The following is a 21,672-nucleotide window of genomic DNA, read 5'->3' on the forward strand; positions in this document are numbered from 1 at the left end:
AGTGGCACTCCGGACAACATCAGGTAAGTCATTCATCATAATTATGAACTGCAAAGGACCTAAATTACTTCCCTGATTGACACCACTTCTCGTAAAATAAAGCTCAGATTTATGACCCGCGTATTCTACATATTGCTGTCGATCCCTCATATAGCTGACAAAAAATTTAAGCAATATATAATAAAACGAGAAATAGCCTAAAAATAATGGTAACTGGTGCTACCTAAAAACGGATCCAAGATTTTCAAAACAATAATCGACGAAATCTACGGCGAAGGAAAACATCGTAAGGAAACTTACATACCCAAGAGATCTTACAAAATAAGTTCTCAAAGGTATGAAGTCTACCAATACGCACTTGGCCAGCGCGGTGGACTATGGCCTAATCCTTCGCCGTGCCCAGCCGTAGGACACTAATGAGTTGATGGCAAATCTACGAAATTATTATCTTTAAACACGCTTAAATAGAGCTTTATTAATTGCGATAAAATTATCACTTAGTACTCGTGTGTAAGTACTTTAACGAGATAAATTCTTTGAAGATGAATATTGAAACAATGAGATGATACATTGTTTTGAAGTCTTATTTTAGATTTATTTGGAATTCCTACACTGTCTTATTGAATGATTCATTCGGATACGAACCGGAACGGAGGTTTTTTGAAAAGATTTCCTTTTACTAAAAATAGCTATTTGTATGAATATTTGAACCGTAAGAGCCTTATGAGAGTTTAAATTTCTATGGAAGTGTTGAAGGGGAAAATTTTTTTTTTGGTACGACTGAAAACAAAGTTAAATCGAATATAACGTTTAAGCGAAACCTATTACGGTTTGAATAAGGAACCCTATTAATAGGTAGTACTGGTGGTACAGGGTACTTCAAAACTTTGGCATAGATTCAATTCCACTAAGTCATTTTACATAACTGGGCAAGCTGAACATAGCAGCGCTGTCGAAACTTTAAGTCCTGACAAAGTTACGTAGCAGCTCGAAGCTTCGGAAGCTTACCCAGTGCGAGCTTAATAAGCTTTGCGACTTGAATTCTCCGTGAGTTAGAATTTATGCTTTAAGGAGAGCTTCTAAGTTTTTTCTTTTTCAATAGTATTTCTTATTTTCAACATATTGTTGTTTCATAATATAGAAGTACCAGACGAACATGCAGTCCACCTGATGATAAGTGGCTACTGACGCCCGTGGACATCTGTAATCAACCGCAGATAGGATTAGATACTCGTACCTGTGGTCATCCACAGATGCACAGCTACCCCTGAGGACTAAGCTGGAACGCCTCGGAAAAGTATGTCTCCCTTACCACACTCTTTAAAACGGAACACAGCAGCGCTTAACACTGCTGTTATTAGGCAGAAATAGCCGTGGCGGTGGTGCCACCGGAGTCAAATCATAGAGGATTCTACAACCTTTAACATGAACTTTACACCATGAACTGTCGCTCGTGTTTCATCTCCCTAAATAATGTGTTTCTGAATTTTAATTTAAATGAAATTCCGACAAGCCAAAAGCAACGAGCAAATTTCGTTTTACTTACTCCAACTTGGTTAGAAAGGTAAATAGAGCATCAAATAACAGCGGTACTCAAAGTCAAATATCAAACAGGAATTCTAGGAAGCCATTGCAATTTCAGTGTTTTTCAAAGTTCATTCGTATAGAACATTCCTCTTTTAAAATAAATTATTTATCAACGGTCCCATCTGCTTCGAATGGAACGATTATTAAATTTCGCGAATATTTTTAATATTATTTCGATCTCAGTCATAGTTTATTAATTTATTAATTGCTATAAGTAATACTCATTCTCATCTCACAGAAAAAAAGTTCAAACATGTCGTTAAACAAACGCTATGTAAAAAAGCGTACTATAAACTAAGTGATTATTTGACTGACAAAACGGTGTGGTCTGAAGTAGTTCCAGCTCCACATGTACCATTAGGTTAAGTTTAACATTGTAAAATCCATTTTTTTTAAAAGATGTGTGTTATGAAGTTTCTTTCGCCGCTTCTTCTCCATAACGAAACACCTTGTGAAGTGGTGGTAGTTTGACATTCAAAAAGTGCTCTGTAAATAATCTATTTTGAATAAAAAAAATTGATTTGATTTGATTTGATTTGATCATTGTACACCACTATAAGAAGACAAATCATACAATATTGTATGTATTTTGTTTTATGAAAGCGTTCATAAACCTCCGAATTTCGGGTCATTTTTGTCTTCGGTTGTAATAACCACAAAATAGCATGATTTTACAAGCATGTGCCTTCTATTTCATAATGAATATAATTTATAATGAGTAAATTTCATCGATATACTACTAATAAAGACGTAAATTTCAAATAAAACTTATGTTCTTTATGACATTAGTTACGCACGTCGTTGGGCGGCAGTACCCACTATATCAGGTAGAGTCGATTTCCATTATGACATAAAACCCAGCATTTCTATATAAAATAAAAAGTAATATGTGTATGACATAGAAGAAAATATCAAAAACGGTTTTTTAAAATACAAAGATACCAAAACAAGCAAACGTGTCGAATTGAGGAACTCAGTCACTTAAAAGCTAGACGTTTCGTTATTATGTCTACATGCCACCCTCCACCCTACAGTGTACGAGGTAAGTTATGCAACTAAATGTTTGCGGAGCGAATGACGTAAACAGGTGTATCTGTTAGTTGGAGGGAGTTTCGTGGTTTAGTTTTAGTACAGAGGAATAGTTTTGTATGTTGAATTTCGTTTTTAATTAAATTATAGGTCATTTATATTCTGTTATAACAAACAGTTTATAATACATACGAATATAAGTTTTGAGATAGTTACCTTATCATCTACTAGCTGACCCGGCAAACTTTGTACTGCCTCAAAATCCATTTATCAAATATATTTCATATAAAATATAGCGTATGTTACTCGTAGATAATGTAGCTTTCGAATGATGACAGAATTTTTAATATCGGTCCAGTAGTTTTTGAGCCTATTCATTACAACCAAACAGACAAACAAAGTTTTCCTCTTTATAATATTAGTGTAGATATCTACCATCTGTAACTAGTGAAATATTAAACCCGACTGCATAAAGATATAGCCTATGTCCAAGCACCAAACGAATCTAGGAACACCTCATATCGACCTTCCTACGTATAATATCTTAACCCACAAATGTACCTTTTCGTTTTTATTGCATAAATTGCCTTATTTTAATGTGTTTTATAGACACAAGTAACGTCTATAAAACACGTGTTTGTAAAGCATATAAAATTAAATATATATACCAAATCTCATAGAGATACCTGTAGAAATGCAGATTTTATTCCCATTTTAGCATATTCGAACTTTGAAACGCTCTCCTGTAAGGTTGTCATTTTGCAGTTACGATATTATACGTAGGAGGGGTCGATATATTAAAATCAAATAAGCCGTTTGGGCGTATCAAAGAGTGAGATATAAATAACGAGAAAAACTTTATCCTCCGCAGTCTGGTATAAAGAATCTTTACCTAGGTATAAGACTAACAGTAGCTGTCACTTCAAAACCGGATACCTGTTATTAAAAAGCTGCAAGATTTTTCATTTCATTAATCCCAGTCATCTTGCATGAAGACAAAGAAGTTGGCAGACCAGCGGACTATATAATATGAATAAATGGTCGCTAATTCTGCCGTTGGAAAAATCTCACTGAAAGACAATAGATAAGAGTGTGATAAAAGCTTTTTATTTTTCCTTTGTGCTGAAAGGATTATAATTTAGAGTGCAGTATGATGTTTTTTTATGAAATGGTTTTATTTGAGTTAATTAGCAGAATTTGCTTTTTTAATATGATATTATTATTACACAGGTTTATATATAAACTTACCATGAGAGATCTCATGCTATGATCTATGCGCTGCTGTGTTTGAACTGTTTCGTAAGGGATACATACTTATCCGAAGCATTGCAGGTTAGTCCTCAGGGGTAGTGGCAAACCTGTGTGTGACCTCAGATGGGAATCTTATCTTATCTGGGGATGATTACAGATGTCCATGGGCGGCAGTAGCCACTTACCATAAAGTGGACTGCATGCTCATCTGCTACTCCTATATTATAAAAAAAATACAGACCAAAATCATTGCACTTTAACCATATTATATTTACATTTCCTTTTACCATAATCAGGTAATACAGAATTGAAGCCACAATAAGCAAATAAATGCAGCTTTGTAGAGATGATTCCATTGTACAGAACTTTCTAAGCGCAGAGTGATAGAGTTCTTGTCAAGCGCGAAGTAGCGAACATAAAATGTGATTTAAGAGCTTTCATTGTAGGGATGGCACTTTATAAGATTTAAAATAGTATAAAATGTACACGTTCGTTATTTTATCGCGTTGAAACTTTATTTTCAAGATATTATGGAGAACTTTTTTTTGCCCTAGTATTATTATTCATAATGTTTTTATGCGGAACGTAATATTGTGCACTTATCTAAACTCCAAAAAGAAAGAAGAGTCTCAAAATTAATAGGTACACCACCGAAATGTCACAGAAATAAGTCGCCACAAATAAGAAATTAAAATTGATAAATTACGTTTTACATACTTACTAGAATTCGTTGACTTACTAATATGAGGTGAGTATCTTCCTCATGAGTCCTTGGAAGTGGCATCGCACCTGTGATCGGCTTCAGGTAGAACTTGTGGTTACACAATAAGCCTATAGGAGGTAGTCACCAGTTGCCATACTAATGTGCCACTCGAATATTATGATAAAGAAGCAGTTATGGTATGGTGACCGTTCTTCCACGCTTAGGCTTTTGATAACCTTAAACATGAAACATTTCATATGTTCTTATGAAGTCATTCATCTGAAATTTAATTTCTACACGGACTTTATTGTAACATTGTCATTTTGGATGTCTATAACAATTCCTTTCCGTATTTTACAAGTACAAATCCATATTTTATAAGCTTTTATTTAAAATGATTATATAGAGGTTGACATCATTTTAAAGTAAAATTGAATTAAAGTATGTTGAAATCTTAAGGTTTCATTTAAGGTTAAAAGTTTTATGATCATCATTGCAATGGCCATCGCTTCGCAGAAATGATTAAGAGAATGCATGGCTTAAGGCATGCCATTTGAGGTACAAATACAATGGATATTTCCTGATATATTCATACATGATCAGAGATTTATATAGGGTGTGCCAAAATTTATTATGTTTGTATATTCTACGTTTTCCGTACCCAAAGGGTTAAAACGGAAACTTATTCAATTCTCAGGCTTCTGACATTTTGATATTAAACACGTATCAGGAAGTATTTTTTATATAATACAGAAGTGGCCGACCACCTGATTGTATATGGCTACTGTTGTTCATGGATATCTGTAATCAACCCCAGACAGGATTCGATATTCCTACCTGAGGTCGGCCACAGATACGCCGCTACTCCCTAGGACTAGGCTGGAACGCCTTAGAAAAGTATGTCTCCCTTAACACACCCTTCTAACCAGAACACAGCAGCGCTTAACGCTGCTGTTATGAGGCAGAAATAGGTGTGGCAGTGGTGCCGCTGGAGTCGAACCACAAGGGGTTCTACCACCTTAAGGATTTGAAAAAGAATTTATTCCCAACAGTGGGTCAGTGAAGTTTACAAAATTTATATTCACCAGCTATATTTAGCACACCCTATATATAGATTATAGATCCATTGTTACGTCAATCTAACTTGGAAGTGAAAGTTACAAAATAGTAACAACTAGCGAATAGTTACAACATTCTATAGAACTTGGGATTACTTAAGCCATTGAAGTAAAGGTGACAATTGTGTATAAGCCATATGTTATCAAAAACTAGAAACCCAACTTCCTACGCCGCGTATGCCGAGTAAGTTGTCATTTTTACTTTTTATTTCTGAAGTCGGCGCTAATATTGTACACGCTATTTACGCCGTTATCCAACGAAATATATTGAGCGCCGACTTCAGAACTCTGTACTAAACCAACATTTATTTGAATAATTTTTTACTTTGTAGTGACATAGAAATCGGTTTTACATTTTTGTTAAAAGAAAAAAGTTTTTTTTTGTGTAAAACGTTTAAAAGTGTAACTTACGCTCCCCAGACAATTTAAGGATACCTCATGCTTATGTTATGGATGATTCCATCTAGCTACACACGTATGTGCAGATACGCGCTAACACACACAGGCACACATATATGCCTTTTTTGCGAGGGGAGACGCGGCACGGGTTCTTCCTAGCCGCGGAGGCAACGGAGAGAATATGCCGGACTCCCGGTTAAAACCCCACAGTGTTCCACTGGAAGGCCTTTGTCGGGACCACGGGTACGCTAATAGCACTCGTCCGCGATCCCGACACACATATACCTACATACTAACAAACACTCAAAAACCCTAAGTGTCTTTATGTAGTGGTCTGGTAAAAAGGTGAAATTTCAGCTTACACTAACGTACTATATTTGTGTTTCTATACGATGGAGTTACAACGGAGTTCTGGGACTAAAGGTGTATTTATTTAGGCTTAGAGTAAGGTAGGATAACGTGGGTAAAATTTACGATATTAATTTAAGGTTGGCGACGTTCATTGTCGTTTAGAGTTTTCACATGATTACTAAAAACATCATTATCTTGCGTATGTGAAAATTAATATGCAATGTGATGGCCTCTTCCTAAAAATATATTTCTATGTATTTTTATTACATATTTGGGATAGTAAAAAAAAACAAATATTTAATACATGGCTATTTTAAATGGCAAGTGATTTACTCCCATGGTTAATCAATCTATCTATATTTTACCAATCTCTAGAAGTTGTCAAAATTTGATCAAAATCTTACCTTGAAAATTGAATTTCAATAACGGACATTAGTTGGATGGAACCTTCGGAGGGCAGGTTAAGCCAATAAATTGAAGTAATAAACGATCATGCAGCTCACCGGGGGCCTACCACCATCTTTTAAAAACCATCATAATTTAGGAAAGTTTTATTTCCTCCTTCAAAAAGTAAAATATTCCGTCATACACAGTTGAAATATTTTACTTAAAAAGTTAAATTTCCTGCAAAAAAAAGTAAATGTATGATTAAAATAATATTGTTTTAAGAGATGGTAGTAAGCCCCCATCCCACCCAGCTGCCCATGGACACCTGTAGTCAACCTCCAAAAAGTTAGAGCCCTACCTTAGGTTGGCCATAGATGCATTACTACCACCGCCGATGAAGATCGCTTCAGATAATAGGTTTAATATGTAATGATAGTGATAAATAGGTTACGTACTTACTTTTTAACTCGTATAATATAATTGCAATAATAAATTTCATTCATTTCAAAAGTGATGTGGCACAAAATATCCTCAAAGGGAGGGAAAAACAAAAATTCAATTAACATTCAAAGGGATACGGTAGGAGAATAAATTATTTGTGCTTGATATTTGAGTTTCCTTTCCGCAAACCCTATCTGGGTCCCTTTAAGGGTCTATTACACAAAACGCGAAGCGAAAGTGAGGCGACGAATTTTTAGCCCATGACCTCTTCTACAGCAAATCAACGAATCATTTTGCCGTTTTGAGTGAAAAATAAAATATCGAGTCAAATTTCAAAGTATGTATGTTATACTTACATGTAAATAATATTATGCGTTTCTCTAAATACTGATATATACTTAATAATTTATTTATTAACTCCATTATACGTCTGTTGCATCATCGTCACTAGGTTAATAGACCTCTTTTAAGTAGATTGACATGAGAAATATTTATATAGCGAAATAAAACAAAATTTTAAAGCTTATTGTAAGCTAAAGTAGTATCGTACAATAGCTTTATATTAGTATGGAGATTGTTGGACAACTGACCTTAAATATACATAGGCCAGTGAGCGAATGCAAAACGCGATGCGAGAGCGAAGCGTACCAGTTCTTTTACTATTAACGTTAAATTACTTTCGCTATGCATTCGCTTTACTTTAAGTGTAATAGAGCCTTTAGGCCTTTTCACCTTTAAATTGGACAGCTGTTGTTATTATGTTAAATTACTTTTTATCGTTATCATGACCTGTTTTATTGTATATTAACCTTTAGTACCTACGGCTGAGTTTTACTCTTACTCGGCTTGTCGATTCCATTTATTACTTTATATTCATTATATATATTTTTTTTGTTTTCGTGGGGGAAACCTTCAAACGGTACCCTATGCCGTGGGAGCTGCACGGGGTTATGTGGGATTCTTACCGCACTAAAACCCCCCCGGTGGCCGTCCTCGGTGCTGCGTAGAGGACTCCGGGATTTCCAGAGGAACGCAACCGGAGTTCTCTTAGCGCGTTGCCCCGTCGGGCTCCGCCCTGGTGAGCGTGATGCTCACCACACCGTCTGGTGTACACGACGGCATGCGACCACACCTACCACCGTCCTTCCCGGGGTCACTGTCCGGGCGGTTTGAGCTCCCACTCTTGCCACCCGCAACCCCGGAAGCCCCTTTTAGTCGCCTCTTATGACAGGCAGGGGATACCGTAGGCCGTAGACCTAATCTGGTCCCGAATCTACAGGGACCATGATTATTGAAATACCTACTGTATTTGTCTGTGTAATTGGAATAATCATTCATCAGCTTTCATAGCATTCTCAGAAACTCTCAGATGAAATCTCCACCCGTCCATTCTATTCATAACATTGAAGATTTTCCTTATCTATTTTAAAGTTTACGTTTATTTTTATTTTTTGGGTGACAAGTTTCGATAAAGATTGCAATGTAAAATGGCGGCATTTTAGGAGTAACCTTTTCTATAATGTGTGAACGAGATTTTTTATCAGATTAAAGTAGTAAACATGGATGCAGTCGGCCTGATGGTAAGTAGTCTCTGTCGCCTATGGCCATCTGTAACCTAACTTGCTATAGAGCAGGAGGTCTGCCTGAAGTCAATTCACAGGTGATTGCTTCACATGTAAATAACCCAGCTTCCACATCTGAACTACCTTAGACTTCAATGTGTGTGACAGGGGTACCCGCCCAGACGAACCACACTGTTTCTAGCATTTTTCAAATAAACTAATATTTCAACTAGTGTCGTCAAAATACGTCATTTTTAATTACATTCTTTATTGAAACGATTTATAAAGAACTAGATATTTAAGTTTTATTTTAGGCATAAGGAAAACCCCTTCACATTTGCAATGAAAGCTTTCAACCAGCTCTTGTAGTAAATCTTGTAAATAGGTTGAAAGCTTCGTCGTGATAGATATTATTAAGGAAAATCCAGATATTATTTTTGAATAAGACCTAGACTTTCCTTATTATCGTTGACTATAAAGAAATAGATTTGTTTTGGTACCTAAATATTATTGAATATTATTTGTGGAGATTGTATGCGTAGATATAAATATCTTTTATAAGCCTGTCTGTATTTAAATATGACTTTTCAGCTTGAAAGATCTAAACTGATTTTGATGCGATTTTCACGTAAATATTGAGGAAGATAGATTGTTTTTGCTTTTTGTCGTGGATGTCATGGACACATTAAGAAAGGTCCCAATTCCGCAAAAATATCTTATACCTTACCAGGGATCATACTTGGAACCCGAGTCTAAGGTATAAAGTGACATATATCTCAATATCTGACGAAGTCCTTCAACTTTTGAAATCTTTTATCTTTTTTTCTGCGAATGCTGCATCCTGCCTTAAGACCATTCAATTATTTACTGATTGTAGTACGGCTTAAGATTCAGCGGGGTTAAGTGTCATCAGGCTGTGGTGCTTGAGCTTGGCAGATAAGATGGACGTCTTGTAAACATGACTTGGCGAATTTTAACTTCTTTGGGACCTTGCATCTACACACATCAAAGGTCTCTAACAAAACCATATCTTTCTATAAAATATTTGGAGATTCGTGGCTCGCTTTAAATTGGTAGAACACTGTGGTTCGATTCCGACGGCACCAACGCCACAACTATTTCTGTCAATAACAGCAGTGTTAAGTACTGCTGTGTCCTGTGTAAGGGAGACACGCTTTTTAGTTACGTTCCAGCTTAGTTCCAGATTATTACTTTAATACATTTTAGTTTTTAATTTAAGAAAATAAACTTTAAAATACAATTGTGTCACTACTTTCAGAGATTACTTTACATTCAGACATATTTTTCCCTTACTACATTATAGATCATATTAATAAGACCTACCGACAGCGTTATAAATATCCAGATGTAGAACGAAGTAAATGCAATTCAATAACAACAATAAATAACAAAACAGTTACCGTCCGACAAAAACATGTGATAATCGTGATTTAAAGACACAGCCGTTATCTGTCCGGTCGATATCTCATCAATTATGAGCCGCGCGGCGCATGTGGAATGACCGCTCGACACGTGCCTATTGTATTATTGGACAATCCGTTCCCAGAAATTATTTGTACTGTATTGATATTATTATATTAATAAACGACCTATTAGGCACTATAAAATGGGCACCTAGTCGCTCTTACGATTTAGTAGTGGTCGGCGACTATTTAGAAGCTCATGGTTTTATATAGACAAGTAGACGATTCCCTGCAGTCACATTTTGCGACTAAAATCAAACATATGCCGCTCATCGGCACACAACAAATTGGATCTCCGAGCGGTGGTGAATTAAGCCATTGTTCAGTAGCTTAAGCGGCAAGATTATTACGGCCTATGCAACTATCACATACGCTATTAGTTAACTACTTCAAAGACACAGCCGTTATCTGTCCGGTCGATATCTCATCAATTATGAGCCGCGCGGCGCATGTGGAATTACCGCTCGACACGTGCCTACTGTGTTATTGGACAATCCTTTCCGAGATGTTATTTATTTTAAAAGTCTTATGACTGCTACGAGAAATTGTCAAATTTCGATCTTCGGATAGATTGAATATTATTAATGGAAGTATATAAATTGAACCGCAAATTATTTCCAATATTATACAAATATCATTAGTGATTATGGCGCGAATTGGTTACTATTGCATAGGCAACTAGCGACTAACATTTATGCGATTTATCAGTGGTTAACGCGAGTGTCAAAAGTGGTTCGACGCATAGCTACACAATCGACTGTTGAGAGATTTTTCGAATAAAATCATATACCAACGTGCCGCTCCCCGGTTACTCATACAATAAATTGGACCCCCGAGCGGTTGTTCATTAAGCGACTGCTCAGTAGCTTAAACGGCAAGATTATTACAGCTTTTGCAGCTATCACATATGTTATTAGTTAACGGGTGATCTACCTCAAAGACACAGCCGTTATCTGTCCGGTCGATATCTCATCAATTATGAGTCGCGCGGCGTATATGGATTGACCGCTCGACATGTGCCTACTGTATTATTGGACAATCCGTTCCTAGAAATGATTTGTAGTTACAATAATTTCGGTTTAAATGTAAAGTAGTTCCCATATGTGTTATATAACCACAGCGAATGAGAGTATGGTATTAATAGCCTAACAAGACTTTTTTCACAAAAACAACTGAGTATTTGATGCCAAATTACGGTAATGAACATGAATGATTTTGAAATTCATTCATTCGTCAATTATTAATTTATTTGTAAGTTAAGAAATTTAACTCTCGATTAATTAATTTCTCTTAATTTGACGATATTGTTCTCATAACTTTATTTATGTCGTTTACGTGTGACACTATGCAAGATTATCAAATGTCTCTATATATTTTGTATCTAAATTAGCTACATAACAAATTATTTCCAACTATAAATGTAACGTAATTGGTATTTCATAAAATATTCAACGTCTATGCACCATTCGTGGGAAAAATCGAACCTCCACGAATGGCTCGTATATTTTTCAGTGGACAGTTTCAAGGAAATCAATTCTATGAATTCTCAATGACGCTTATCGACCGCTGGCGTTTGATGTGAATTATACCTTCATTTCTTTTGTAAAATGTATTCATTGTGTGCCTTGAACAATACGGTAAAAAATCGAGTTCGATCGAGTTGTATAATATTATCGAGTTTATAAATTATTATTTCTTTTACTTGTGTTGTTTTATGTCAACTATCAGGTTTTTTAACTTCATAGTTAAAATAAATAAAAAAAAAATTGATACTTTGGTTCTTAAAATTTAAAAAATCACATGCTACTTTCAGCTTAAAACATAGATATGATCTCTCGAAAAAAATATTAAGATGAAAATAAACACCAAATTTCACAGTCCTATTCATCCAGTTTTATTCATCAGCTGATATTTTTTTCTATTGCAGGACACGAGGACCCACGTCGTGGTGGAGCTGTACGAGACCGAGAAGTCATACGTGGAGGCCTTGGAAATATTAGTCAAGGTATGTTGTTATCAACTCATTACTCTACCACTGCTGGGTAAGGGTCTCCTCTTATCATCTTAGGGAGAGAAAGGTTTGGTCATAGTGCACTGCGCTGGTCAAAGTCTATGGTAGACTTTAAACAGCGTTGAAAACGGTTTTTAGAACTTACAAGAGTGGAGGTTTCCTCGCGATGTTTTCTTATAAGGCTTTCCAACTTAATTATAGGGTGTAACTCGTATATAATCCTATGAGTCCAACTTTGAGGTTGTATTTTAGATATTACATCAATTTTGATTTGTTACATAATTTTGAAATATAAAGGTCTGGGATACAATCTTCGAAATCCTAGCGGGGCTAACAGATAATACTAGCTGCTCTGTACAATATTACAGATTTTTCATTATACCTAAATACTCGTATTATTGTTTACCTCCATACTTGTATTGCACACAACGTCAATCTTTTATATCTCTCATAATTCACACATAAACATGATACAAATTCAAACGATTTTCGCGTCTGCGACCCCACAATAAAGGTCCAAATCGCATATCCCAAAATACTTTCACACACACCCCATAAATCATCACATAAATTACAAGGGAATCGTAAAATTATTATAATCATTCAGTCGGTCCGTTCATCTGCACCAAATTAACCGCAAAGCGACAAATTCATTATATTTACGGATTCGACGAAATTTCAGGGCTGCCACCGAACAATTTTGGGAATTTATTTGTTATATTATTTACCTACTTACTTATGAGAACTTTAAAATTCATATTTTAAATTTCTGATATTATTGGAGTTTATTATCATTACCTATTGACTTTAAGTCATTTTAGCTTATGAAGGTGGCGGAACCCTTCGTGGATCGACTTCTGAACCACCTATTTTTGCTCAGTAGCAGCAGTGTTGTGGGGGGGTTGGTAACAAAATATCTAATATAATTCTACGACTTCAAACTAAGCCCTCAGGGGCCTAAAGTGTCTGTGGCCGATCTCTGGCAATGGCACAAATGGCACATATATTAGGTTGAAAAAAGTATATTGTGTATATTTCTAGACTTTTTAAGTATACTTGTTCATAAAGATTGAAAGGAATGTTACTTTGGTTAGAAAATGAAGATGCGAAAGAATAAAAAATGTTTTCTTTTATCTTTTGATATACAGGAATTTGGTATGGGGGCGAGAACGCCACAAATTTTCTGAGCTTCTGAAATATTTCCCTAAAAATAAAGGCTAAACATGATATACCATAGATGAAACATTGTGGAAAAATGCCACACATAATTATTAATATCGGAATTTATGCTCCCGAATTAAAAGCGTTCAAAAAGAGTTAAAAAAACATACAATTTTTGTGTTGGTGTTCCTTTTGTGGTTCGACTCCGGCGGCACCAGCGCTACACTTATTTCTGCCTAACAACAGCAATGTTAAGCGCTGCTGTGTTCTGGTTTGAAGGGTGTGGTAAGGGAGACATACTTTGCCGAGGGGTTCCAGTTTGGACCTCAAACGTAGCAGTGCATCTGTGGCTCACCACAGGTAGGAATATCTAATCCTATTTGGGGTTGATTACAGATGTCCATGGGCGGCAGTAGCCACTTACCATCAGGTGGACTGCATGCTCGTCTTCTACTACTATATTATAAAAAACCCCTGAATCTCCCATAATATTCTCAATGGTACATTATATCTCCCGCTGCATCCTTAAAGAAGTGACATACTGTAATCTTCTTATTTCCAGCAATAGAAAATGTTCTAAGCGATGATGTTAGTCGAAAAATTCCCGACTTTTCCCATTTCATCCTGTTCCAATGATGCTTTAAGTGGCTCGTTATTTATGAGGACCTGCTTTGAATAAATTGCCCGAAATAAATTTCGCACCGGGATTCGTGCTTGACGTTTTTGACGGATTTAAAGTGTTACAGAACTCAAGGACAGTGTTGCAATAAATATAATAACGCATTAAATTCTTTGTTCGCTATATTTGTCTTGATTGGTTTATTTGACGTGTAAATAATAATTTGATTAATGTGTTTAAAGATGTGATATACTTGGTCGCAACCCCTTTGTGTAGTATTGCTGGGTTTGGGTATCTCTTCGCAAGTAGGGGTAGCTTAGTGCGTAGACAGGAGCATAAAGTAGAAGAAAGAGGAACCTTTCTTGGTTCATCCTTTTCAGCACCACCAGTTTCCCTATTTGTACCTTATAGCAATGATAGGCGATACTATGTTCTTATTTGAAGGGTGTGTTCAGGATAACACACTTACACGCTGTTCCAATTTATACCCTACGAGTAGTAAAGCATCTTTCGCAAGTGGGCCTATCTTATCTGGATGGACAGATTTCAGACTAACTGATGACCATGGGCAGCAGTAGCCTAGGTGTACATGTTCGTTTGTTATTTCTGTTTTATAAAATGAGAGGATACAATAAGCCCTATGTACCGGTTGTAAACATAGGATTGTTTGTCGCAGGCCTTATAAGCGAGACAATAACCAATAAGGGTTGACTCCTAACTCGTGACTTCAACCTTTCGTATTGAAGCTCCAATTTTGGTGTGACACCATATTCAGTATTGGGACTACACAGCCAACATCATCAACCCATTATTGTCCCACTGCTGAGTACGGGTCTCCTCTCAGAATGAGAAGGATTAAGATTAGTCCACTGCTCTGGCCACGTACGAATTGGTAGACTTCACATACCTTTGAGATGTTTTTATATAGGTAAAGGTTCCCTCATGATGTTCTTTTTCACTGATTAAGCAAGTGATTATTAATATCTAATACGCAAATAACTTTAGAAAAAATCATGCCTGGGATTTGAACCTCGACCCCTTCGATTAACCACTAGGCTATCAATGCAGATAACCATTTATATTCATTCAGTAAAAGTTGACCTACTTTTTACAATATTGTGGCAACCCTGAATTTTCGCAAATTTTCCGCTCCGAGACTGTTTATTACATTATATTCTCGCTGACAACCCAGCTGCGGACGGAGGACGGTGGAAATTTTATATGTATTAAAATTTACCACGTCTGTTCTCTGTCTAACTGCATTATTTTGGACTAGAGTGCAAGTGACAGTAATGTAATTTGATTTTTAAATGCTTCACTTTTACAATAAAAACTCATGGACATTAAGTTTAATTCATTGTTTTAGACTTAAGACTTTATTCATATTTTTCCAAACAATAATAATAGGTTAACATAGTAACCTCAGGGTGAATACTGTATCCTGTAGAATCCTATGATTGGGGTACACGATGAAACCTTTTGTGCAGAATACAGTACTGCGTGTGTTATCGAAATTTGATAACTGCGATCTTCTTGTTGCTGGCTGTAGCAAGCTTTTGTGTTCAAATTATTAATTTGATCACTACTTAAGGACCTAATTAAGAGCACACTACTATAACTAACTTACATAACTAATTTAGGATTAAAATAATTATTTAAATTATAAAATTCGCAATATACCCTGGAGAAAATATTTAATGCACAACAAATTCGACAAATACTACTATTTAGTTATTATAGTATAATTTTTCTCGTAACTAAATTAATAATACGAGTACAATAAAATAAATTGCTTTCCACTTCATTTCTCTTGCAAACATTCGCTATATTACTTTTGCAATCTCTAGAGAGGAAAATAAAGAATTTTCATTGAAAGAATTCAAGTTTCTTTATTCGTTCACTCGACAATACACTTCAAACAATATTTTCCAATAAGTTCATTGAATACCGACCGTAAACTAAAGGAAAGTACTCCGGGAATTCTTTTGTTCTAAAAAGTCTTGACTTTAAAAAGGTTTTCCATGTCCAGGTATAGGTTTTATACCGAGAAAATGCTTCCGAAGGAATTTTTATTACTCATCTAAGGATATTTTATCGCGCTCTTTACAAATATACTTTATATTGTTTTAAACTTTTGCTATATAAAGTTTCAATTAAGCAGCGTTTGAAATATTATTTTGTGATACCAAAATACGTTTTTTTTTTTTTTTTTTTTTTTTTTTTTTTTTTTTTTTTTTTTTTTTTTTATAATATTGGAGTAGCAGACGAGCTTGCAGTCCACCTGATGGTAAATGGCTACTGCCGCCCATGGACATCTGTAATCAACCCCAGATAAGATTAGATATTCCTACCTAAGGTCAGCCACAGATGCGCTGCTACCCCTGAGGACTAAGCTGGAACGCCTCGGAAAAGTCTGTCTCCCTTACCACACCCTTCAAACCGGAACACAGCAGCGCCTAACACTGCTGTTATTAGGTAGAAATAGGTGTGGCGGTGGTGCCGCCGGAGTCGAACCACAAAGGGTTCTACCACATTCAACGTGGAGTTCAATACCTATGCAATCTAAGGTTGTACTAAATGTGACTTAAATTTATTTTGTTTTACTATTATATATTTTGTTTACTTCTTATACCTATTATAGTGATTGTGATTAATATAGTATAACTCAAGTAGATTAAATAAGTCGGTTTAACGTTAAAAACAAATCATTCATAATCTTATAAATTCATGACGATTCATAATCTCCCCTAAACAAAGCTTGAGGCATTGTACTTTGTTTTAATTAAGTTATTTTCGTACTTAATGACATAAATAAATCATCAGAATAAAATTAATCTTCATGAATTTTGACAATTACCTATAAACAACTGTGTAACGTCAACAAAGACGTGACTTTTAAACTCGAAAAAATTCTGTAAGAATCACATGTATTAAAATTTAGTCAATACGTATAATATTGTTCGTAAACATTTTGAGTTAAATCAATGATAGTTTTATATCTTTTTTTGGTTGACAAGGGGAAAACCTTCAAAAGGTACTCAGTGTCGTGGGAGCGACACGGGGTTATGTGGGATTCTTACCGCAATAAAACCCCCCGGTGACCGTCCTCGAATCTGCAATGAGGACTCCGGGATCTGCAGAGGAACGCAACCGGAGTCCTCTAAGCGTGTTGCCCGTCAGGCTCCAACCTGGTGAGCATAAAGCCCGCCACATCATCTGGTGTGTACGACATCGTGATTTGAGCTCTCACTCTTATTACCCGCGACCTCGAAAGCCCACTTTTAATCGCATCTTACGACAGGCAGGGGACATCGTAGCCCTATTCTGGTTCCAGATAGTTTTATATCTAATTAACATTTAACTTGTTAATGTGTACATTTAAACAAAATTCAAAAACTTCCCCAGAAATATCTCCAACCACTCAAGAGTCCGGAGAACGCTGGCCTCCTGGACACATTCGTGGTGGACGAGATCTTCTACCAGGTGCCGGCGATACTGAACGTTCACCAGGTCTTCTTGGAGCAGCTGCGGCGACGGTTGGAGCAATGGGATCTGCAGCAGAAGGTCGGCGATGTCTTCTTGGATGTGGTAAGTTCCTTAAACTGCATTTTTCTGAAGATAGAAGAAAGAAGAATAGAAAATGCTACGTTTTTATAACTCACTTGAGATAATACTAAGCTTTATACATTGTAAAAAACATATTATCGTGCGAATTGGCTTAAGTTGCACAAAAAGTACCATTTATCAAGATCATCATAATTTTGGCAAAGGAATATTTAATTGTATTTTTCTAATAAGCTCTGGAATAATAGATTTAACTGGAAAATATTTAATAATGATATCAAATCTGAAACACAAAACATAGTAAATTTTACATTTATGTATTTACAGTAACGCAGTATTTATGTACTTACGTATTTACAGCAGTAAATTTACAAGTTCCAATGTACGCTGTATCTAACATACCAATAATTCATTTTCTAGTTTACGAAGCCTACCGTGATGGACACTTACATGTCCTTCATCAACAACCTGAAGAAGGCGAAGGAGACCATCAAGACCTCAGCCGCTTCCCGCCCTGCTTTCGCCAAATTCCTGGACGCTATGGCCAGAGACCATAAGGGCAAGCTGTCCTTGGACAACCTACTCATCAAGCCGGTGCAAAAGTTCCCGAGCTACAAGCTGCTGATACAACGACTGATTAAGCATACAGGTCAGGTTTTTATAATATAGGAGTAGAAGACGAGCGTGCAGTCCTGATGGTAAGAGGCTACTGCCGCACATGGACGTCTGTACTCAACCTCAGATAAGAATAGATATTCCTACCAGAGGTCGGCCACAGATGCGCCGCTACACCTGAGGAGTAAGCTGGAACGCCTCGGAAAAGTATGACTCCCTTATCACACCCTCCAAACCAGTACACTGCTATTATGAGGCAGAAGTAGGTGTGGCGGTGGTGCCGCCGGAGTCGAACTACAACGGGTTCTACCACCTTACAAAAGTTTAACACTACAACTTATATAGAAACTGATTGGAGTGTATTTTTGGCCTGTTACGGAAATGTCGCGCATCGATTACGGATGTTGCCTAATGAATGGACTTCCTTAGACGTTTGTTAAAAGAACCTCGTAAAAATATTCAAAATAAATTGCGTTAACGATTGACAGACTTAAGAGGTCAAACTCAGCTAATGGCGTTTTGGCTGTTATTATTTCTATCGATAAAATCTATAATATTTTCTAAACAAGCATAATTTTAATTCGTGTATAACATCCAAATTATCGTTATAAAATTTAATTGACGGCCCGTGTGGTGGAGCGGTCACCATACCAATCTGATATGAACAGGTTTCGGGTTCGATCCCCGGCCAGACAGATGTCTGAACGATGAATTTAGATGTCTATTCTGAATCTGGGTGTTTGTGTATTCGTCTTTGTGTGTGTCCATGGCATCGTCGATACAAGGAATCCTAGTGTAGGGTTGTGAGTAAAAGAAAATATGTCATGAATATTTTAGTATTTTGGTCATCTGTTTCTCATAAAAACAACTCCTATTTGAACATTTCAGATCAGTCACACCCAGACCACAAACTTCTGCTAGAGGCTCAAAAGGAAATCCACGATCTCTTAGAGTTAATAAACTGTACGGAGAGGGAGAGCCTAGAGCTAGAGCAACAGCAGCAGACACTACGAGACCTGGAACAGATGATCGAAGGTCTATCCAATCTGGTGTCGGTAGACCGATCGTTCTTAAGACACGAGATGGTGACGATGCCGTCAGCACAGGGAACCATCAAAGATAGAGCTCTGTTCCTCTTCAGTGATACACTTCTTATAACGAGTGTCAAGAGACGGACTGGCACAATAAAGAAACCCATTCCGTAAGTGTTTTAACGTAACTTTCTGTTAAAAAAGAGTAGCAGACGTCCAATGCATTTGATAGTAAGTGGCCACTGCCGCACATGAACATCTGTAATCAACCACAGAGAAATATAACTCCTATCCAAGTTTGGCCACAGATGCGCTGCTAAGCTAGAATGCCTCTGAAAAGTATCTTCCTTATTACACTCTCCAGAACACAACAGCGCTTAACATTGCTGTTGTTAGGCAGAAATAGGTGTGGCGGTGGTGCTGCCGGAGATGAACCACACAGGGTTCTACCACCTTGAATACTTTAAAATACTGACGAACAACATAATAAATTAATGATAACATTGCACCTAATATAGGTGCGTGCAAGCAATGGCATAGTAAATATAAAATGGATTTGTAACTAAAATCATGTTTTCTAATTTTCAGAACATACCAAAGTAGCATAGCAAGTCAGATGGAGGGTAATAAGTACAAACTTCTGATGAGAATATCTTTGGCTGATCTCGAAATCGTCAAAGGTAAATTGAAGATGTTTTAATATTTATATGTTACACTTCATACATATACACTCACACATACGCGCGAGCAAACACACACACTTAAGGACTAATTATTTAATCGAATGACTGAAGATAACATTGAAATCCGCTTGTAGTCTACCCATTACTGTTCCATTGGGCACGGGTCTCATCTCGCAATGGGAAGGATTAGGTCATAGTCCACCGCGCTGGCCAAGTCCGTATTGGTAAACTTCACATACCTTTATTATTTTTTTTTGTTTAAGATCTCTTAGGTATGCAGGTTTCCTCACGATATTTTACTTCACCGTTAAAGCAAGTGATAAGTACTTTCGCACACAAATAACTGAAAAATCAGAGGTACCTGGGTTTCAAACCTCGGAACCCTTGACCGAGAAGCCAAGTTTCTACCACTAGGCTATAACTGCAAAATCATCTTATTATTATTATTATTTATATAATATAGGAGTAGCAGACGAGCATGCAGTCCACCTGTTGTTAAGTGGCTACTGCCGCCCATGGACATCTGTAATCAACCCCAGATAGGATTAGATATTCCTTCTTGAGCACTAAGCTGGAGCGCCCCAAAAAAGTATGTCTCCCTTACCACGCCTTTCAAACCAGAACACAGCAGCGCTTAATAACACTGCTGTTATGAGGCAGAAATAGGAATGGCGGTGGTCGGAGTCGAGGTTTCTACCACCTTCAAGGGTTTCTGAGATTCGAACCTCGACCCTTCGACCGAGGGGCCAAGTTTCAAACATTAGGCAATCACAGCAAAATCCGCTCATTATTTCCATATTTAACTTTCAGCCAAAGACGAGAACCTCCGCCGGATAATGCACGAAGTCGACACCCTGACAGAGGACGTGAACACTCTCACACAGATATCGGAGCACGTAGCCGCGTTGCACTCACACCACTCGCAACTGGAGGAAATCGTGAGGGAGATGCTGCATAACCTGAACAGGCAACTCTCGGAGAGACAGAACAGTGACACGCAACTATGTTATATGGAAGTCAGTTTGAACACTCCGTAAGTTTTATTGAAGCTCACGATATTTGTCAAAATACTAATGACATAAACTTTTATTGATAATAAAATTAATCACTAATTAAATGAAAATAAATAAAACAATAAGTATATACTAATAAAAACTTATTTACAAACGTACATATTTAAAAATGAAGAAGAAAAATATAAAAACAAAAAAATGTTAATGTTGAAAGTAGGAAAAAAGTAAGTACTTATAATGCGTCCAATCAATCAAAGCTCTATGATATTAATGGGTGTTAAAATAGTAAGATTATCATTTAATTTGATACGACAGGAAGGTAAAACCGTATGCCGTTTTAATTGCAAGAAATTTTATTTGTAATTATTATATTTCAGAAATGGTCCAGAGAATTTGACGATCATATTCCAAAAGACAGACAAGAGAAGCAATTGGGAGGAGCTCATAAACGAGACCAAACAAAAACTATGTAAGTTCGCTTAACATTTATTCGAAGCTAAGTAATGAAATATAGTTGCTGAAATTATAAGTTACAGTACAAGTAGTCATTAACTTTCAAATTATTCAACGAAAGTTAATTACTATTTCTTGTTAAAAAGTCTGAAGCTATAGAGTAAACACAATGGATGGATGGTGTTAAAAATTGGTTATGGATCGTGATGA

General features: G+C 36.5%; 1 protein-coding gene across 4 annotated transcripts in view; it reads left to right on the plus strand.

Annotated features, from left to right (window-relative positions):
• LOC140745522 (rho guanine nucleotide exchange factor 17) overlaps nt 1-21,672 on the plus strand; it is a 160,058-nt gene that overhangs the window by 128,058 nt on the left and 10,328 nt on the right. For all 4 annotated transcript variants that reach the window (XM_073077432.1, XM_073077430.1, XM_073077429.1 and 1 more), the window contains exons 4-10: nt 12,240-12,317; nt 17,509-17,691; nt 18,088-18,316; nt 19,171-19,483; nt 19,902-19,993; nt 20,807-21,029; nt 21,387-21,478. In XM_073077432.1, the coding sequence (XP_072933533.1) occupies nt 12,240-12,317; nt 17,509-17,691; nt 18,088-18,316; nt 19,171-19,483; nt 19,902-19,993; nt 20,807-21,029; nt 21,387-21,478 (1,210 nt within the window). The remainder of the gene's footprint in view (nt 1-12,239; nt 12,318-17,508; nt 17,692-18,087; nt 18,317-19,170; nt 19,484-19,901; nt 19,994-20,806; nt 21,030-21,386; nt 21,479-21,672) is intronic.

The sequence above is a fragment of the Epargyreus clarus genome, unplaced genomic scaffold (assembly GCF_041222505.1).
Source record: "Epargyreus clarus isolate Ecla_fem2 unplaced genomic scaffold, WU_Ecla_fem_2.2 ptg000010l, whole genome shotgun sequence".
Classification (NCBI taxonomy): domain Eukaryota; kingdom Metazoa; phylum Arthropoda; class Insecta; order Lepidoptera; family Hesperiidae; genus Epargyreus; species Epargyreus clarus.